The following is a 20612-nucleotide window of genomic DNA, read 5'->3' on the forward strand; positions in this document are numbered from 1 at the left end:
AGATGTAACACTCATCGAGCAAGCACGTTCTACTGTTTGGGAGGGGGATTTCTTGCAGCTTGTCATAACAATTATTATGAAACATATAGCAGGAAAAGATCACATACAACTGGAGAAAGGGCAGAGGAACCAGTGAGGAAAAAGAAAAGTGGTACTGTATCATAGTTAAGAGAAGTAAGAGACACACTCCTCTCATAAAAGCTAATACACTACAAAATAATGATGCAGGACAGAAAATGAAAACAGTTCAACTAGCCTCTCTTGCCCCACCTTACTAACCAAAAACCACCGACAAAAACCCTTGCTTGTTTCTCTGTAAATGCGTTGCTTTGTGTTTTTCCAATGCTTTGCCAGACAATGGATTGAGAAGTGAAGAAATCCAACGAAAGCCTCTGCCAGCCTGTTGCGGATATGCAACAACGATGAATATTGCCCAATGAAGGGCCTGGCAGGAACGTATGCAATGACCCCTCCCGATGAAACCAGACTGATGACAACGCCGCAACGGAAGAAAGAAAGAAAAAGGACCCTTCACCCAAACAGAATAGTTATGTGGAAAAACCGTTGTCGTGACAGACCCCTGAAACCGACATGGCATGGTGGTGGCGCGTAAAGCATCTGGGTAGAGAAAACTCCGTGGTATCATAGCTGCTGTTGGACGACCTGGCCTGCTGTGCTCCCTCGTTGCTGCTGCTGCTGCTGCTGCTGCTCCTCACAAAAAAAGACAAAATCCTTGCGAATCCGCCTGCTCTGTTTCTCTGGCTTGCTCTGTCCGAAACCGGTTGCAATGTGTGCAGTGTGTAGTAGTGTAGAGTAGTGTGCGTGCGTGTGTGTGTGTATGTGTGTGAGTGTGTGCAGAATGTCACCAGCATACAGTATATATTGTAAGTGTGTGAATGTGTGACTGTACTACTCTACTGGCTGTTGGCTCGGAGGATGAGCTGCTGACAGCAAAACAGAAATGTTAGCTAACGCTTCCGCTTTTGTCCAGTAGGAGGAGCAGAGAGGCTATTTGTGGTACGTGCCCTTGACAATGGGTCCTCCTTTTCAGCTGTTGTCAAAGCAGGACTATCTACATTGCTCTTCACAATGTCCGAGCCATGTAGATGCAAAGCAGGTCTTGTCGGCCGTAAATATGGCGAGGATAGGTCGGTCGGGAAGCGTTGACCCACGGCTTTTGCGTCGACCTGCCGGGTGATGTCTCGGTCCCGGTTTGTCGTTGTGGACAGGGCACTCCCCAAGGTCGCGCACTTGAGAATTGTCTGAATCAAGTGATTCTGTTGGAGGGGCTTGGACAGATATTCGTCCATCTGAGCCTGCATACACCGTTCGCGATCGCCCATCATGGCATGTGCCGTAAGAGCGATGATGGGTGTCCTTTGCGTGCCGAGACTACGTTCATATTCTCGGATCTTGCCAGTGGCTTCGAAGCCTCCCTGTGATAAATGTCAGCTGTCTGCGTACAAAATTTTGATCATTGCGGGGTGGCCGAGGAAGGATGAAGGTGCTCACCATGACCGGCATCTGCACATCCATGAGGATGACGTCGAACCGCCTGTTCTTGACCATCTCCACAGCCTCCTGACCGTTAGATACCACAGTCACAACGTGGTGGTATTTCTCCAGAATCTTGACAGCCAACTTCTGGTTCACGGCATTGTCCTCTGCCAACAAGATCTCGAACGACTTGGTGTTGTCGGTGAGTGATGGCGCGGCCCTATTCTCGAGGGCAGGAATCATTCCGTTCCCGAGGTCAATGAGCTTGCATGGCGTCGTCATGTACGACGTAATGCCCAGGTCAAGGCAAGATTTGAGGTTGACGTGCACCACTGGGGCGAGCAGAACGATCGGGAGGTATTTGAAATCATCGATGGATCGTAATCTCCGAGCGGTGTCGAGGTCGTCGACGATGATCACGTCGTAAGGGCATTTGCCCTTCTCGCGCTGCTCAGTAAGGATCGGGTTGCGCTCAGAGCTGACGACAAAAGGCATCAGGCTCAGCCCACGAAGCATCGGGGTGATGGAAGAGCCTGTGCCAGTGTTGCCCTTGTCGATAAACAGGACCTGGTGGCCCCTATACGGGTGCAGCGCCTTGGCGATCTGCGAGATGTCATCGTCGGCAGATCGGACAACGCACGTGAAGTAGAACGAGCTGCCACTGCCGAGTGAGCTCTCCACGCGTATGTCGCCGCCCATCAGGTTGACCAGCCTCTTCGAGATGGAGAGACCCAGACCTGTACCACCAAATTTACGGGTCATAGAGCCGTCGGCTTGCTGGAACGTGTCGAAAATCAAGTCAAGCTTGTCTTCGGGTATTCCGATACCTGTGTCGCTGACCACAAACTCGATGGCGTACTCGTCTCTCTTGACACGCAGTTCCGATTTCTTGATCTGCAGGCTGACCTTTCCGTTCTCCGTGAACTTGATGGCATTTCCGACCAGGTTGAGAATGATCTGCCTCAACCTGAAGGAATCACCAACGACGTGATCTGGGACAGTACTGTCCACCTGATACGTCAACTCAAGGTTCTTCTCGGTGGCCTTGACTGCCAGCGTCTTGAGCGCATTGAAGACGGTGCCCCGCAGAGTATACGGAATCTCCTCGATCACCATCCTCCGAGCCTCGATCTTGGACAAATCGAGAATGTCATCAATGATGATGAGCAGGCTGTTGGCCAGGCTGTTGACGATATTGAGCATCTCTCGTTGGTACTGCGTCAGGTCCGTATCCAGCGTAAGCTGTGTCATTCCGATGATACCATTCATAGGCGTCCGGATTTCGTGAGACATGTTGGCAAGGAACTCGGATTTCGTCTTGTTCGCAAGCTCAGCCGCCTCCCTGGCTTGAGTATTTCTTTGAATACTATCCCGGAGATTGAACACCATCTGGTTGATCTTCCGCTTGAGCTGATCCATCTCGCCGGATGCCTCGACTTCGACAATCTTGGTGAAGTTGCCGTCCGTGGCAGCATTTGTGATGTCACCGAATGCACGCACTTGAGCGGTCTGCCGGACGTCAGTCAGTCAATGAACAAGAAGCGCACTACATGAGATCTCAAGAAAGATGCATGCAAGACTTACCAAGTTGTTGGCCATCGTATTCACGTCCGTCGTAATCTCTTTCCATCTGCCCTTGAGGCCCTCGACATCTGCTTGACCGCCGAGTATGCCGTCAATTCCCACGTCTCTTGCCACCCTTTGCACCTGGTCGCAGAAGCTGTTCAGTCGGTCCACCATGTCGTTGATAGTACTCTTGAGAATGAGTATCTCTCCCCTGGCTTCGACATCGATCTTCCTGCTCATGTCTCCATTCGCAATAGCCTGAGTGACACTAGAGATACCACGGACCTGCAGGGCGTTAGCATATTATTATATTAGAGAAACAATTTTAGGTGTGGCATTCTCGCACGCGGAGGGGTGTCTCTTACCTGAGTTGTCAAGTTCAATGCCATAACGTTGACATTCTCGGTCAGGTCCTTCCATTTGCCTTCGAGATTCTCAACTTGCGCCTGTCCACCGAGGGTTCCGTCGGTTCCGACCTCCCTTGCGACCTTGGACACCTCGAATGCGAAAGTGGAGAGTCGGTCAACCATGGTGTTGATAGTGTTCTTGAGGTCCAGAATCTCGCCTTGTGCCTCGACGCCGATTCTCTTGCTGAGATCGCCCCTGGCGACAGCTGTTGTGACATTGGCGATCTCTCTCACTTGTGTAGTGAGGTTCATGGCCATGCCATTGACGTTTTGAGTCAGATCTTTCCACGTGCCCTCCACATCGTGGACCGTAGCCTGGCCCCCGAGGCGTCCCTCAGTTCCGACTTCTTTGGCGATCTTGGTGACCTCGCGGGCAAACTGCTGGAGCTGCTCAACCATAGAGTTGATTGTGTTCTTGAGCTCAAAGATCTCGCCCTTGCACTGGGCCTCGATCTTCTGAGTGAGATCTCCCTTGGCAATGGCAGTAGTAACCTTGATGATGTCTCGCACTTGGGTAGTAAGATTATCGGCCATGGCGTTGACGTTGACGGTTAAGTCGTTCCACATGCCCTTGACGCCGTTGACATCGGCTTGTCCGCCGAGCTTGCCCTCCGTACCGACATCCTTGGCTACCCTGGTAACCTCCGAGGCAAAAGTGCGCAGCTGGTCCACCATGGTGTTGATCGTTTGTTGAAGCTGGAAAATTTCACCCCTTGCAGGTCTTTCAATCTTCTTTGTGAGGTCTCCGTGTGCGACACTGGTTGTGACAGTTGCAATTTCACGCACTGTTTGGTAAAATGGTCAGCACCCCATCGTCGTCTTCTTCTGGGGTCGTCAGCTGCATCAGGGGACGTACCTTGGTCTGTGAGGTTTTGTGCCATAATGTTGACTGTAATTTTATTGCCGTCAGCCACAAGGCGGCTCCTTCTCCCAAGGAAGAGAAGTTAGAGGGAGGGGGGGGGGGTTTCGGCATCACCAACCGTTGTCAGTCAGCTCCTTCCAAATTCCATCAACACCTTCGATCTGAGCCTGACCACCAAGGATACCCTCAGTGCCGACCTCTCTGGCCACTCGAGACACTTCAGAGGAGAAATCACCAAGCTGATCCATCATGGTGTTGATGGTGCGTTTAAATGTCGTAATCTCGGGGTCCATTTCAACGTTGTTGAGCCGTACTCTCTTGGAAAGATCTCCGCGGGCAACGGCCGTCAGGATATCACCAATCTCTCTCAGGGCCTTCTGGAAGGCCTCGTTGGCCTTCTGATGTTTCCAGAGCTCCCTCTCGAGGGTGGCAACGCGCTCCTGTTCCATGATCGCCAGTGCCTTTTCCTGCAGCTGCTCCTGTTGGAGAAGCTGTGCCTTAACGCCCAGAAGCTCCTGTCGCTGGCTGTCCAGCAGCTTACTCTGGTCGTCGACGTGTTCGCGCAGACCCTCGAGGGCTTCATCGGATAGAGGCACTCCGGCCTTGAGGACGGGATGGTCGGCAGCGCTGCCATTGCGGCTGATGCTGATAGGTCTCGGCTTGGCCGTGTCGCGACCAAGGCCTGGGGATGAGGAAACAGCTTCATCTCCAAACACCGAATCAGTGGTCTCGTTCGGGGTGTCTGGAAAGGTGGTGGTACCGGGCGCCTGTGCTCTCGTCTCGAGGTTGTGTATCCTGAGGACGAGCGCGGCAAGTTCTCGCTCCAGGGCGATCTTCTCTTTTGTCTCTGGGCCCGGGAGCTGCACCGGCTTGTCGATGCCGCCGATCCGGTTTGTCAGCCCTGTAGCATTTGCATCCGCTGCGAGGCTTCTGACGATGGCAGCCGTAGCCACCAAGGCCGATTGGTCGGCCATCGGAGGGATGGTTGACAAGGTATTTCAGGATCGAATCGATGGATGCTTTGATTTCGGATTGATAGTTCAGGGTTACCGGACTAAGACAGCGAGAGAATTATGTCTTGCTGGACAGTTTCATGGGTCGCTTTTGAAGTTCTAGGGATTCGCAATTTGATTAATGAGCGATGGTTCCCAAACAGCAAAAAACAAATACTCAACAGATCGAATGGTGTTTCTGAGGGTGGTGAGAAAGAACAGAACAGAGAGGATTGTGCCGATGAAGTGATTAACGTGCTTTCCAAAGAGAGCAGTAGCAGAGCAGGAACACGCCGTCGACGCCGCGCAAAAGTCACAGAGGAAAAAAAGGGATGGGCTTGGTATGGACGAAGGAGGAGGAGGCGATGTTGACGACGACCACAATGCAGCAAGGACTTCTGCCAGAGGAGGAGGTATACTCACAAAGATGTCAGGTGTGGAGGTCAAAAACACTACTATACAGTGATTCCAGCTGATGGCTGCAGGTCAGTCGCTTGAAAGGAGGGATTCGTTTGCTCTCTTGGACAATGGACCGACGGTTTGGACTGGCTTCTAGTCCATCCGACGAGATGGTCGAAAAAGAGTGGTGCCAGAGACGACAACGGCTGGACGGGACTTTCTAAGAAGAGGAGACGGGTCGATGGGAGTCTAGGACTGGGGTGTGCTTGGTGGGGACCAGGGTGCTGGGTGGTAGTGTCCACGAGTTCTCATCGGGTCGCCTTTTGAGGACGTAGTGCTGGCGTCGCCTCTTCCTAAAGCGACCAGGGGGGAGGGGGTCACTCTGGATCCAACGGCTCCAATCAGACACCTGACGCCAGACCGGTGGGCTTTTTCAACGGCTAGGGCAGGAAAAGGGACAGCGGCAACACAGCCGTACGGAATTACATCCGTGTGCACTGGTGCTGCTAACAGGACATTCGACCATGTACTATAGCACGTCGAACCCTGTTATGGTGCTGCTATGGGCACACTGGTACGGTTCGTTGTTCGGCCTCTGTGTACTGTCATTACCCAACCCATACAGTACAATAATGTACTGACAAGGCACGGTCTGGTTCTGCCTGGAAGCAAACGCGAGTCGTACAGTGTCCGTCTCTGTGTGAACTCCAGCCAACCTTATCTCTCTAACCCGCGTCAAGTGATCTTCAATACCACGGTACAGTACGGCATGTCTTCTATCCCTTCTGTGAGAGTCGGTGTGACTGGAGCGTTTCCCCCGGTGGGCTTGCAGCTGGTTGGTTAAGGACGCCTGGAGACATCCATTCTTGCACAGCGCTGGACTGCGACTGCCTCGACAACTTTTCTTGACCCCGCAAATGCTGAATAAACCTACGTGACTCGTTTTAGGTACTATCATCAAGACTTCAGGTGAAGGGTTCTTATTGCGTTGCTTATCTAGGAGCGCTAGCAAACCAGAGAGAAAGGGAGGAAAAGACACTCGAGGATGGGAATCTGTGATGGGACTTTCCCCCTTCCTTTTTCCCCTGGGGTGTCTTCCCCTTCCAGCCTGCACAACTATGTACTATGGTAGCTGTGCCTAACCTGGATCTATGCTCCAGCCAGCCCCCTCCTGACTCGTCCGCCCAGGCATTCCTATTACCCCTCTGTAGCGGCCCCCCGCCGGCGTAAGGCTTTGCTCGGTATTGTCGCATAAAACAACACCTATATACCCTCTAACGCCTCTTTACTATTGTTATGGTACCACTTATAGGCGAGGAGGTAGCTTGAAATTTAGAGGGGGGGGGGGGAAGCAAGAAGAGAAAAAGGAAAACAAAAGCTGGTCTAGAACTTCGTCTAGAATTACACCCACTAACACGGGCGCATCTGGGCTTCGGGTCCTGGAAGAAGAGACCACTGGCCCGTGGGCGACCCACTCGAGCTGCATGTTCGACAGGTCTTCTTAGGCCTGCGGGTGAGCGCCTTCGGTGCCGTCTTCCGCGAGAGGATAGGCCCGTGGACAGGCCGCAGCAGCTGCTACCCACCTGCGCGCCACCTCCAAGACTTGGGGTTCAGCTTGTACTGACAGGCGCCCATTCCTCTTTCGTTCGGGGCTCTGATGCCTCACCAATCTTTTTTATCTTTCTTTCGTGCATCCATTTTACTGGCCACCATTTCTCCTAACGAGAGCCTCAGTGGCGAAGGATTGGAGAGATTGGCATTAGCGAAGCTACGAAAGCTCAGACAGACATACCATGGTACAGTCCTCCCACATCCTGAGTGATGACAAGTGATTACTACCATAGTACTATGATACTCTATAGAGGAGGAGAACTGATCTCTCTGAGGGGAATAGTTTGACCAGAAGTGGGTATGAAACCCGCCTCCCCTCCTAAAGTGGCTGTACATGTCCGGAAACACGTCCGAATGTCACCTGTTGATAAATGCCTGCAGACCTCGGTCAGACCGAAAGAAAGAGCTCAACAAAAAAGGCATATGGAGTGCAGCACCACTTGAGTGTTCAGAATGCACTCTGAAATCACTGGCGCGTCATTTCAACAGGATGCACGCACCTCGTGTCGTCGATGGCTAGACAACCCGAGATGCAGCCCAGCCTTGCGCAACGCCTCCAAGATACCATAGTACACACACATACAAGACTTTTGGATCATGCCCCCCGTTCCTCCTTCCCCTCTCTGAGAAGGGGGGTGGCACGGAGCCATATATCACTGGGCCTAGCGCGGCTCGAGTTAAACGACGTCAGCCACTCCAATTGGCCCGTATTTTGCTGATCATCGCCTTCGTCGTACGAGAGACCGCCTCGAAATTCCCACCTCGTGGGAACTAGGGAGCGGCATGAAGACGATGTCGACTCGTCTAGCAGGTCGCATCGCTTCAGCCTACTGGCTGAGAGCCCCCAACCATGCAGCATCACGTACCAGCAGACAGAAAAAGCATCTGGGGTAAGCCCATCAATTCCCATCAATCGCATCTACCAGTCAGCCGCTGTCCCCCACCACCACTATCACACACTGTCTTAACTTTTTCAGGCTGTCAATGGGGGAAAGGGGGGTCAATTGGAACAGCGTTCAAGATCGACGGCCAGCAAGAGAAGGAAGGGGGACCCAAAGTCTCTTCAAACCAAACACCCCCCCCCCCCCAAAGAGAACCCCTAAAGACCCCCTAAGGGCCCCTTAACGTCTTTCCTCTACACTTTACTTGGCAAAGCTGGATGCAGTAGCTCACAGGGAGGAGACAGGCTTGAGCTTGTCCCCCCATCCCGCCGGACAGACCACCTTTCTTTTCTTTTTTCCAATGGACTGACAGGGCCGGCTCACTAGCCTCATCCTGTCGTCGTCTTAGCAAAACGAGGTGATCGATCATCTCGTCAAGTGCGTCCCTAGCGCGCGAACCCCTATTTCCTTCTGAAATTTATGGCCAGTGGGCGTGCTGCTTCGTCGTGCCTCTCCTGGTCTACACAAGCCACGTACGTCAGTGGTAGTCTAGGTAGTGAAGCTCACCCACCCACTACTGTGTTCCTGTGGTACTATGTTATCACTATAGGGTCTGCCTTGGGGGGATGAAACATAGAAGGGTTGTCCCGCAGTCTCCCCCCTGTGCTGGCCCATGTCAGATGGCCCTGGCCACAACAGCGCCCATACCATCCTACCGCGTATGGAATTTTGCGAATTCGGTATTGAAGCGGATTCCCCACACCATTTGCACATATTATAGTAGCATGCCAGTCCAGCTGAACTGGTCATGCCTTTTTTCCCCTCCCTCAATTCTCTCCAAACCCCTACGCCGGTGCGGAGCCTCCAAACAGGGCAGCGATCCGAATAAAGGATTTTGGACCCTTTGAGACCCACTGATCTTGCTCGTGCCTCGTGGCACGCGTCTTTCTCAGCACAAGAAAACAAGAGAAGGAGAAAATATGGTGCTGCTCCGTCCATCTGACTGACTGGTTACACGATCGCAAGCCATGCCCTTTGCAGAGAAGAGATCCAAGTCTCGGATATCCGTTCACTGGAGCCTGCGGAGCTACTATCTCCCCCTTCCGGGATGACGACATCCAACGATTCAGATTTTGCAAAGGCTCGGGCGGCTTGGGACTTGCTGCAGTACCATAGTACAGCCCTTGACTGTTCCTTCTTTTTTTTTTTCCTTCCTTTTTTGACCCTTCTCTTTCTCCCCGCCTCCTCTCCAGGGAGCACTCATTGGTCAGGATAATCTCTCGCTAGACATAGCAAGGGCAAGGCATTCCCTCAAATCAAGCTTCACAGCCTCATCCTGCTCGATAACGCCCATGAGCATCCTTGATTTGGGCAGCGAAGGGGGATCTTTAGACGACGATCGCTCATATCAGTTCAACAAGGACTTTGCTTGTACCTTTTGCCTGTCTTCATCTGATTAGGCACGCAAAGGGGCAGTCGTCTCTCGCCCCAGGGAAAATCCTATCACTGTGCAAGCGCTATCCCGCACGTCAAAAGATCTCATTGCTACACGACGTCGTAGTCCTTGTCTTGTTTCTCTCCCTCCCCCCCCCCTTCTTCCTGCAAGCCATCGACCAAGGCTTGCCTGGCAGGACCATGTGCTGCTGCTGCGTTTCCATTGGCTTTGAAACGGTGGGTAGGTGATGGGGCACCACATGGGAGACCCTTTTTTCCCCCTGCTCTTTTTCCTTCTTTCTTCCTATTTCTCTCTTAATATTATCATTATTATCATTATTTTCTTTTTTCCTCCTCCGTCAAGCGAAACTCTCGCTTTTTTCCCCTCTTGTTCTGCTGTGCCAAAGCTCCAAGTCGATCCTCATTAGTTCCGTGTTTCACATTGCAACATCGCGACAAACTTAGTCAGGTCGATCTTCCTCGACCCTAGATGAAGGCCTCAGAAGGGAATGAGGGGACAAGAAAGAAACAGTCGTGCCGAGAGAAGAGGCATGGTTGGCATGCAAGAAAAAGACAACCACCATCTCGCTGCCCCGTTGCCAACAATTGAGGCCAAAAAAAGATCAGCGGCGAACGCGGCATTGCCGTTGGCTGCCTCCCTGGCGGGTTTTTCTTCTTTTCTCTTTTGGTTTCTTGTTTCTGCTGAGATCCCTCCCCCTCTTTCACTTCACTTTGGATTGCTCAAGTCCAACCATCGTATTCTCTTCTTGACTCCTCTTTCGAGGGTTTGCTTGTGGGGACGTACCAAGACTTGAGGACCCATTTTTCTCGCCTGCACGAACCGGACGGCTGCCGAGGGCCGCACACACACACACACATAACATAGTACACACACACATCTTTGGCGCGAGCCTCGGGAAGGAAGGAGGGGGGGGGGGCGCCTACCCGCCGATCAGGGTCACCTTTGATTCAGCCTCGTCTCTCCCCGGGCCGAGTAGACTGGTTTGGTTTTATTCATGCAACATCGCATACGAGAGAAAAGAGATCTCATGGCTCTAGTTGGCCCCATTCCTAATTCCTTGACTCCGCCAATCACGAGAAATGTGGCCTTGGCGTAAGCAGTCTCAAATAGAGCCTGCCATCACCAGGTGATCCATTCTGTTGAGTTTTAGTCCCTTGGCCTCACTAATATGGCTTCTTGTCTGTCATAGTTCCATGAGGTCACAGGTCAACCCCGACAAGATACTTTCAGAGAGCTATGTTTTTCCTTCTTCTTAGCTTGTGACTCACGCACTGTCTTGCAGAGTGAATTCAGGTTGTGGCAGGCAACAATGCAAGTTGAAAATTCTATCCGTTCTGAAAGTCTATTTTTCATCTCTACTCGGTAGATGGCTGTGATTAGAGCTTGTGGTGCCTGGCACTTTACCCATAACGGGATAGAGTTTATCTCAGTGTAATCACTCTCCAGAGTCTCAGATGAAGGGAAAGGGTAGGTCAATACCGAGCCGAGCAAGCCACTCACTCATGCAAACCAGACACAAGGCGTTCAGATATCACGCCTCGACCTGATGGATAAGTGAACTGCCGGCGGTGGTAAGTGAATCAAACTGAAGCAGCCACGCAATACAGATGAGAACATTCAAAAACCACTATGTAACATCACGACAACTCACATGCAGCCTCACTACGACCTTTCCCCATCATCTATTTATACTTTCTTCTGTGCGGCCTGTGTGAGTTCGTCTCAACTACCTGCCCCAACCCATACTTGCCTTTTTACTTCGGGTCAGTCACGGCTGATTTAACTTTTTGAGAACCACTCGGCCGGTCCTTGGCATCAGACGGCGCCCCGGGAGCCAAGAAACGTTGAGGGAAAAAAAGGAAAAGGCGCTGGCACCGTTCTAGCGCGATTTCTCTTCTCGCGTCTTTTGTGGGAAACGTTGGAAGGTAAAATGGAGCCCGGGACAGTCCTTGGTGCGGTCCGCGTCGGAGCCGTTGCCTGTGGTGAACCTCGGCACGGCGAGGCGTAGAGACAGGAGAAAGAGATTATGAGGTGATAATGACGGCAGCGGGTTCCACTGGGAGACGAAATATCTTTCAATATTATAAAACTAGACTAGAGTAGTTCATTATGAACAGCGCCTGCTCTGAGCCCCTCAGGGCAGCCCCCGGTGCCCTGGTTTTGGAAGTCCGGGTCCTCCAATTCGAACACTCTCTGTTGGAAGAAGAAGGCTAGGTTGGTGCCGCGCTGAAGTTTGATAGTGAAATAAGGAAAATTGAGGCTGTGGGCTGATTCAATGCTGTGCATAATGCTATTTTGCGAGAAACTTTTTTTGAAGCTCGTGGTCCCATTACGAGGCTTCCTGAGTCAAGTAGGTAGCTGTGTTGCCCATCTGATGAAAATAATCACATTGACATTGGACGGCTTCAGTGATAGCACTGTATCATCGACAAGACTGGATCACTCTATAGTCACCCACTTGAACCTTGTGCTTCTTTGACTTCAAATGGAAGTAGGAAGTCTGCATGAACACAAGAACTCTATAGATCCCACCATGGTTGCTTCAACTTCCTTGCAGATATGCCAAGTTGACATATGTGGAATTCTCAGGGCTGGTTAGCCAGATGTGTGAGGAATGGTCTTTCAAAAACAAATATTTGGGGGTTGGTAAACAAGGAGTATCTAGGCGTTCCTAGATGTTTCGTAGTAACCTATTTGCATAGCTATCATTCCTACCACAACTCGGCACACAGTGAGAACATACTTTGCTACGCAGTGAGCCTTTCCCAGCACATGCGCCAGTGTTAGAAGTTATTTTTTGCAAGTTCAGAGAATGCAGCAACGGAGCTTAGGCATGTGTATTCCATTATGAGCACAACTCTGTTCCGTGCACATTACCTCACTAATCAATGAAAATAATGAGATTCAGTATTGGTCAAGCAATCATGCCCTGCAAGAACCTGTCTGTCTGGATTTGAACTGATGCTTATAATTATCATCTTCAGCATGCTACCTGCTGAGTGGGTGTGCATAAAACAGTACCTAGAATAGGTCTTCTTTCATGATTCTCGATCCTGGTTGTCTTGTGAAGTGTATTATTGCCCAAGAGTGGCGATGCAAAACCTCCTAAACAACTACATGACGAGACTTATTTCGAAGATATTGAGGACCAGTTTAAGCGTGGTGGTTCGTATACCATGATAATCTAGAGATTTGATCATCAGACGCAGGAATATGCCATCGATGATGGAAACCAAATCACAGAAGATGAGAAGGTAATTGTATAAATCCTTGTGAAATTGGATTTGGAGATATGCATTCCAAGACAAATCAAGCTTGATCCGGACCAGAAGACGCCGTTGCTCAAGATCAGTTTGAAAGAGGGTTCTTTAGCTCTTATTGGTCATGTTGGTAGGTGTGAGAATAGGAAGTCTGCCCCCTCTGATCGAGGATCGTGCGTGTTACATAGGTTCCGTCTCGCTACGTGTTCGTGGTCGAGGGGTGTGTTTCTCGTAAGGCGACCATCGTCCTCTTCGTATAGCGCCGTGCTGGATCTTGCGATATGTAATGGGGGTGGCATGCGAGGCAATATCATCTCCTCGGGAATGTGGCATGGCCACCTAGCTCACACCTGAAACCCTTATATGCATAGTAGTGAGTGGACACTCGACAGGTTGAGGATGAATGGTCACATGGTCCCAGGAATGAGGCCGCGAGGTGTGACTCTCACAGCCTGGTTGAGAAGGTGGATTCATTTCAGGGCCGCCGAAAACATCACAATTGTTGGCATAGAAACGGGTGTACTGGGAGACATCTCCCAACACCCCATCTTGGGCGACTTTTCTTCCGTTGGGTCGGATTTTATTTCGATGATCAGAATAGGTTGAGATCACGAGGATGGAACTGAGAACGCCTCGACACTACCTATGGCACAGCAGTAGCATATATATATACATCGTCACCACAGAAAGGCATTGATATGAGAGAATAGAATCATGGCCTTGAAGATCCGGTGTTGCGGAAGTGCTGCTCAGGAGGCATTGCTGAGACTAGATAAGGCTGACGCAAGCACATATTACAGACTGGGGGGTTCAAAAATACTCCAAATTCCTTCAGCTATCTGTTGTGTGGACTATTATGAACTATTATGATCTAGTCTAGGTATGCCAAATGACGACCCTTCCGTCCACTCCGGTTGCTTTGAATGAAAGTTAGCGTTTAGACTCCATTTGAAAAGGGTATTTGGGGGAGCAGGCTCACAGCTGAACTTGGTGACAGAGTCACCAGAAGTTTCATACGGACGGATCATTGTGATGGTGTTTTGGTGGACAGTGGTGAGTTTCGTATCGTCCTTGACCTTGCCCTTCAAATCCATCTGCCTGAACATGTTCAGAGCAGACTCCTCGTGTGCTGCGCCCAGACCAGGCCTGCTCTTTGCTTCCAGAGTTCCAGCGAGCTGCCAACCGGCCTCACCACCCTGGAAGCGGAAAGCCTCACAGTCATACCCGGCAGCGATAATTTCAGTCTCGTTGGACCAGAAGAGACTCATGAAAGGGAGCAGCTGAGTCGTGACGCTGATGATGGCCTTGGGAGGCTGCTCTGGTGCGCTAGGGTAGACCACGGTGATGCTGCTGTCGTGCGAGGCGAACGCCAGTGCATCGCCACTAGGCGAGAATGCGACCGAGTGGACCCAGCCAGCCGAGTTGTTCAGGAACTCGCCGCAGACGGTGTTGAAAGGCAGCCTCTCTCCCCAGGCGCTTGGCTCGGGCTTGGCGTCCACCGACTTGATGAAACTCGAAAAGACCCGGGCGTGGGCGTCGGTGGATCCTGCGGCAAGGAGCACAGAGTTCGGGTGCCATGCGACAGTCGTGATGGTACTGCGGATGGGCTTCTTCAGGTGCTTGGACACCCACCAGTCGTTCTCCTCCTCAAAGTAGCAGACTGCGATCACACGATCGCCGGATCCAACAGCAAACTTGGTCTCGGAGGGAGACCAGCGGACAAAGGTGGCAGCTCGGTTGATCCGGAGAAGGACGAGAGTCGGCTTGTAGCCTTGGGGTGAGGGCTCCCAGACCAGCGCATTTCGATCTATCCTCCAGTCAGTCAATGTCAAAAAAAAAATCAAAAAAAAAGAACCTGTCGGTAGAACTTGGGCGCAGATGGCACGCACCCTGAGAGCACGACACAATGCGGCCCGAGTTTGGCGCGATATCGATGCTAGTGATGGTCTTGTCATGTCCCTTCAACTCGTCCTGGAGCTTGAACGCATTGCCAGCTTTGCCGTACAGCTCGACGGTCGTGTCCCGCGCAATAGCCAAAGTCGACCGGTCGGCCGAGAAGGAGTGGTCCGCGATGGGATTGTGGAAGAGATGGTGGACTTCTGGCGCAGCCATCTTGTAGATGGTATTTCAGTTTCGTTCGTGATAGGAGTAGCTCTCTACTATCACAGCAGGTCGTCGGTGATTATGTCAGGAGCATAGAGAAGTTGGTTTTGGTGTCGAGAGAGAGAGAGAGAGTATGCAGTTGCGTCAGGGGGAGTACTCAGCGGGTTGGGGAGCTCTCCAACAGTGCAGGGGAGCAGCGTGGGGTGCAGTAGTTACGTCAGCCTCGATACAAGCATGAACCCCCCTAATGTGGTAATGGCAAGGAGCTGCAGCTACATAGTATGCAGGAAAAAAGATATGCTTGCTGCTGGGCTGGACTGAACGCGACGCGACAACTACTTGACATCTTCAGAATTATCCAAGTACTAGTACTTATTGGAGAGCCCACTGCATCATCCATATCTTTCAGCATCATATTTTTCTTCTTCCTTTTCTTTTTACACCATATTCATTCATCCACGACCCACCAAAATGCCTCCAGCTCCTCCCAAGATACCTCTCACAGGCAACATCCCACCGAAGCCTCAGACGATCCCTCCCAATCAGACGCTCTACGTGCGAGGCATACCGTCAGCGCACGTCAAGAAAGATGATCTGCGCACGGCTCTCTACATGCTTTTCTCGACCTACGGTCCAGTGCTGGACGTCGTCGCTCTCAGAACCTCTAAGATGAGGGGTCAGGCGCATATAGTGTATCGCGACATTCAAACAGCCACACAGGCTATGAGGGCATTGGATGGTTTCGACTTCTTGGGTCAACAGATGGTGAGTCCACATATCGCGCGGAGTCGGTCGTTACACACATGTTATTGGAATAACAAGCTCATGCACGCCACAGAAAGTATCGTACGCGAAATCCAAGTCTAATGTCGTTGCGAAACTCGACGGTACCTTTAAGTTGCCCTCGACAGCAACATCACAAGCCGCAGGGATGACCGATCTGCAGCAGAGCATCTTCAATGCACCTGTCCCTGGATCGGCTCCCGCGGCAGAACCAACAGCGCCGTCAGGCCTCCCCTCGAAACCGACGACTGCGTCTGCAGACCCCGAGAACAGGGGCCAGAAGCGTGCCCGTGAGGAGGAAGAGGAGGATGACGAAGATAGTGATGTGGCTATGGAGGAAGACAGCGACGACGAGTGAGGGACCCGTGAACACCCATTCTTTGCAAGCTCTACGGCAACAAAGGCCGTGACGGAATCTATACGCGGTCCCCGCATTCGGTTCACCCCATCGCCATTTCTTTTGGCACCCATAATCCTACGCACCCGCCAGTCAGACCCAACCATGCCATGAGGTAATCTTCCTTGGAGCAGTCGAAGTTCGACATGGCATCGCCAAGGAGGCATGGGTGGACGAAGAAGCTGGGGACTCCCGTGACGGGGTGATGCTGCATTTTCGGTGTGTGTTAGGCTAGACCTGGACCATCCAGAAACGCGGACAGCAGGGACCATAATTGACACATTTGACAGCAAAGGGGATGCACATACGTCCGCTGATATGCCACCGATATTTCCAACCTTCCGGAGGCCGTCTTTGTACTGGTCTGGAACGAGACGGCGGAAGACTGTGTCGATACTGAAGGCCGGCTCATCCACTGGTAGCCCGTGGAGGCTGAACCAGAGACAAGGGGCCTGATATGTTGGATGGAGGTGAATCTCGTATGTGACATAGCCGAAGTCTGGTGCCTTTTGCGTCTTCTGGATGACTGCCTGGACAAGAGGTGTGAGTATCACTGGGTCGTGAACAGTTACCTAGTCAGCATGTGCTATGAGAGCATACCGGATCATTTTCTGTCTCCATCATCTCCTGATCCTCTGTCCCTGTCGTGTTTGTGATGTCCTCGCCGAAGGAGAAGTTATCGAGGCATGCTGAAAGGTCTCCATCGTCAAGCTCGCCGTCAAGCGGCCGGATGATCTGGACAAATGTCGTGTACTCTGCCGAGCTCAAAAATGAAATATCCAGCGCCCTGCACACTCTCAATTTCCATCGCCGTCTCACTGGGCCGAGGGTCGCCTGAGAATATCGCCGGTCAAGCTGATGACAGACTTCTGCAAACTCCTCAGCGTTGAGAAACGGAAAATTCTTGAAGTCATTACTGCGCCTCTGTAACGTGTCGTTCATCATTCCATCTGGTGGCATGAGTGAGTTCTTGGGAACATGTTCTTTTACTCAAGTCTGCAATGTTGTGATGACAGACAGTTGATGGCTGCTAGACCATACCAATTGCCTTATTTATCTGCTAGTAACTGTATTGTGCTATCTTTGAGTACTGTACCTAAATATGCAAGATGAACCCCTCGCCACAACCCCAGTTGATGAGCGACTGGGATCCTGGGGCCCTAGGGCCCTGCCGCCTGCCAGGGACAGCCTGGCACTTAGGCCCTGGCCTGCCTGGGAACATTCACCTGCAGCTCCCCTAAAGCGCTAATGTGGAGGTGCATACGACAACTTTCCGACCAGGCTGCATGAAAGATGCAACTCGAAAAGACACCTGCATTGCTGTCCTTTTGTTGCTCAATTGTCTCTTTTTTTGGATCACGAAGACTTCATATAGAACCTGTATCACCCTATATACGACAATCTACTCCCTCCTGCAATCTCTCCGAGGGTCCACTGCACAGCTTCTGCCAAAAGCTTCACCTTTCTTGCGTTACTACACGCCATTTCGACGGAATACCCACCAAAGCTGCCAACTCTCGGCACTCTAGCTATCCAAAGATTCGCCATCGCAAAGGCAAAGGCATAGCACACGCACTCGACGTGTTTTCTAGGTGAATTTCTGGCCCTGCCATGTGGGCAGAGTGAAAAAGAAAATCTATCTCGATCGAAACGACAAAGGGCGCCCACAAACGTAGTGGACGCTCCCCATGAACAATTCTCTCCGAGACCCTTTCAATCTCCGAAGAAATCTACTCGATCCTACCAACCGTGGCCCTGGTGCTGCGAACGCCCTCACCCAGCTCAACCTCCTGCGCGCGACAGCATCCCAGGTCGCCACCCAGGTGACAGAAAGGGTTGCCGAGACTGCCGCCGAGGCGCTCGAGCGAGGGAAGCAGGCCGTCGAGGATCTGAACCAGAACCTCCGCGACCAGCGGGAGAGGGGCAAGGAGAAGAAAGACGACGACTACAATTACAATCAACCCCACGACGGCCAGGGGGAGGGGCGCAGTAAAGACGACGAGGACATGTCGTTCACAGTTCCGAAAAATGTGCCCTCTTTCACGAACCCCCAGCGAGCGATAGAGGACCGTCTGTGGTCATCGTCTGGCGTCACAGCGAGATCAAGCCGAGGAGGAGGAGGAGGTGGTGGTATCGGCGGTGCAGGAGGCATAATAGGAGACGGTCTGGACAAGTTTGGAGACTTTCTCAATCCGAACCGGGCTGCACTGCCCATGTACAAGGACAAGCCATTTGCATACCCTCCGAGTTCACGATCACGGCCGTTCTACCGGCGCAAGCGCTACATGGCTTGGTTTCTATTTCTGGTGTTGGGGGTGGCCTACTGGCTTGGCATGTTTGGCAAGGACGGATATGAGAGGATGCCATCGTTCAAGAGCACCAGCTGGCTCAAATCTGACGAGTCTTCGACAGGGGACAAGGTAGACTGGCTGGAGAGGAGAGAGAGGGTCGTAGAGGCTTTTACGCTGAGCTGGGATTCGTACGCGCGGTACGGTTGGGGTATGTCTTCTCGAAGCCATTTGCGCCTGCGTGAAAGATGAGGACAACAGCAGCTGACATTCTTCTTTCTTTTCCCTTGCAACACAGGTCACGATGTCTACCACCCAGTAACAAAGGCAGGGCAGCAGATGGCCAAGAAGGGCCTGGGTTGGATCATCGTCGATGCGCTTGACACGATGATGCTCATGAACCTGACCAGTCGAGTTGCGCATGCACGAGAGTGGATTGCAACCTCTCTCTCCTACGACCAAGACCAGGACGTGAACACATTCGAGACGACGATTCGCATGCTGGGCGGCTTGCTGTCGGCCCACTACCTCTCGAACACCTACCCGGATCTGGCGCCCCAAAGCGACGACGACCCTGGCGCACCAGGGGAGGATCTGTATCTCGAGAAGGCCAAGGATCTGGCCGATCGCCTGTTGGCAGCCTTTGATTCTGAGTCTGGTATCCCATACGCGAGCGTAAACCTGGGCAAGTACCAGGGCATCGCTTCGCATAGCGACGGCGGCGCCTCGTCGACTGCTGAGGCCACCACGCTGCAGCTCGAGTTCAAGTACTTGGCCAAGCTCACGGGCGAGAAGAACTTTTGGGACAAGGTCGAGAAGGTGATGCAGGTTCTCGACGACAACGGCGCCAAGGACGGACTGGTGCCCATCTACATCAGTGCCGACAGCGGCAAGTTCCGCGGGCAGAACATACGCCTGGGCAGCCGCGGCGACTCGTACTACGAGTACCTGATCAAGCAGTACCTGCAGACCAACAACCAGGAGCCCATCTACCTGGACATGTGGGAGGAAGCCCTCCGCGGCACGCGCAAGCACCTCGTCTCGTACACAGAGCACGCCCAGTTCACCATCATCGGCGAGAAGGTCAACGGCCTCGGCGGCGAGCTCAGCCCCAAGATGGACCACCTCGTGTGCTTCATGCCCGGCACGATCGCCCTCGCAGCGACGGGCGGCATCAGCGAGGCCGAGGCCAAGAAGCTCCCGACCTGGACGGCCCAGAAGGAGAGGGACATGCAGCTGGCGCGCGAACTGACGCACACCTGCTGGGGCATGTACAAGTACATGGCGACGGGCCTCGCCGCCGAGATCACCTTCTTCAAGCTCCCCTACCCGGAGCTGCCCGAGGGCGCCAAGCACCAGGCCCCGGCCACCTTCGACCCGGACCCCGAGGCCGAGTGGCGCAAGGACTTCATCGTCAAGGGCGGCGACTCGCACAACCTCCAGCGGCCCGAGACCGTCGAGTCGCTCTTCTACATGTGGCGCATCACAGGCGACATCCGCTACCGCGAGTGGGGCTGGGAGATGTTCAAGGCCTTCATGAAGCACACGGCCGTCGAGGACGGCGGCGGCTTCACCTCCCTGTCCAACGCGAACCAAGTGCCCCCCGTCCGCCGCGACAACATGGAGTCCTTTTGGCTCGCAGAGACCCTCAAGTACTTTTACCTCCTCTTCTCCCCGGACGACTTCTTGCCTCTCGACAAGGTCGTCATCAACACCGAGGCCCACCCCCTGCCCAGGTTCGACATGGGCCCGCTGTTCTCGACGGGCTGGAAGAGGAAGCCCAGGGATGCGGACGGCAATATTATCGAGGAGAAGGAAGAGGCCGCTTCGGATTCGGCGAGTGGCTGATGATTTTAGAAGAGGCAATGATGAAGCGAGACAGGAGAAAGAGAGAGGGAGAGAGGGAGGGAGACAGAGAGCTCTACCAATTTTTTTTTCTTTCTATATACATACCATCTTCTCACCCCTGGTACAGTAATCATTAGGCGGCGTTTCTGGGGCTGAAACGTGTGACAAGACACAATGAGCAGCATGTCATGGAAGAGAGTGCGAAAATAGAGAGAGAGTTGAGGTAGGTCAATGCATACAAATGACGTCTACTTACAAAGTA

At 52.5% G+C, this 20612-nt stretch overlaps 4 protein-coding genes across 4 annotated transcripts; 1 reads left to right on the plus strand and 3 right to left on the minus strand.

The window, feature by feature from the left end:
• Window positions 1–968: 968 nt before the first annotated feature.
• M406DRAFT_42757 (uncharacterized protein) lies at window positions 969–5306 on the minus strand (the record flags this gene model as incomplete). The annotated part of the gene is made up of 6 exons (XM_040924204.1): window positions 969–1436; window positions 1513–3006; window positions 3082–3348; window positions 3429–4255; window positions 4327–4359; window positions 4451–5306. 6 exons carry the CDS (start codon window positions 5304–5306, stop codon window positions 969–971), a joined length of 3945 nt encoding a protein of 1314 aa, XP_040775897.1.
• Window positions 5307–13734: 8428 nt separating this feature from the next.
• M406DRAFT_322804 (actin-related protein 2/3 complex, subunit 1) lies at window positions 13735–15136 on the minus strand. The gene is made up of 3 exons (XM_040919694.1): window positions 14821–15136; window positions 13911–14738; window positions 13735–13848 (listed from the first exon to the last, which is right to left on the minus strand). The coding sequence occupies exons 1-3, from the start codon at window positions 15041–15043 to the stop codon at window positions 13808–13810; spliced, it is 1092 nt and encodes a 363-aa protein (XP_040775898.1). The 5' UTR covers window positions 15044–15136; the 3' UTR covers window positions 13735–13807.
• Window positions 15137–15831: 695 nt separating this feature from the next.
• M406DRAFT_322806 (uncharacterized protein) lies at window positions 15832–17188 on the minus strand. The gene is made up of 3 exons (XM_040919695.1): window positions 16815–17188; window positions 16523–16744; window positions 15832–16422 (listed from the first exon to the last, which is right to left on the minus strand). The coding sequence occupies exons 1-3, from the start codon at window positions 17157–17159 to the stop codon at window positions 16258–16260; spliced, it is 732 nt and encodes a 243-aa protein (XP_040775899.1). The 5' UTR covers window positions 17160–17188; the 3' UTR covers window positions 15832–16257.
• A 359-nt stretch (window positions 17189–17547) lies between these two features.
• On the plus strand, window positions 17548–20464 carry M406DRAFT_91012 (family 47 glycoside hydrolase). Its single transcript, XM_040926190.1, has 3 exons — window positions 17548–18304; window positions 18389–18713; window positions 18801–20464. The coding sequence occupies exons 1-3, from the start codon at window positions 17903–17905 to the stop codon at window positions 20348–20350; spliced, it is 2277 nt and encodes a 758-aa protein (XP_040775900.1). The 5' UTR covers window positions 17548–17902; the 3' UTR covers window positions 20351–20464.
• The last annotated feature ends 148 nt before the right edge of the window (window positions 20465–20612 follow it).

This window comes from Cryphonectria parasitica (genome assembly GCF_011745365.1).
Source record: "Cryphonectria parasitica EP155 unplaced genomic scaffold M406scaffold_5, whole genome shotgun sequence".
NCBI lineage: Eukaryota > Fungi > Ascomycota > Sordariomycetes > Diaporthales > Cryphonectriaceae > Cryphonectria > Cryphonectria parasitica.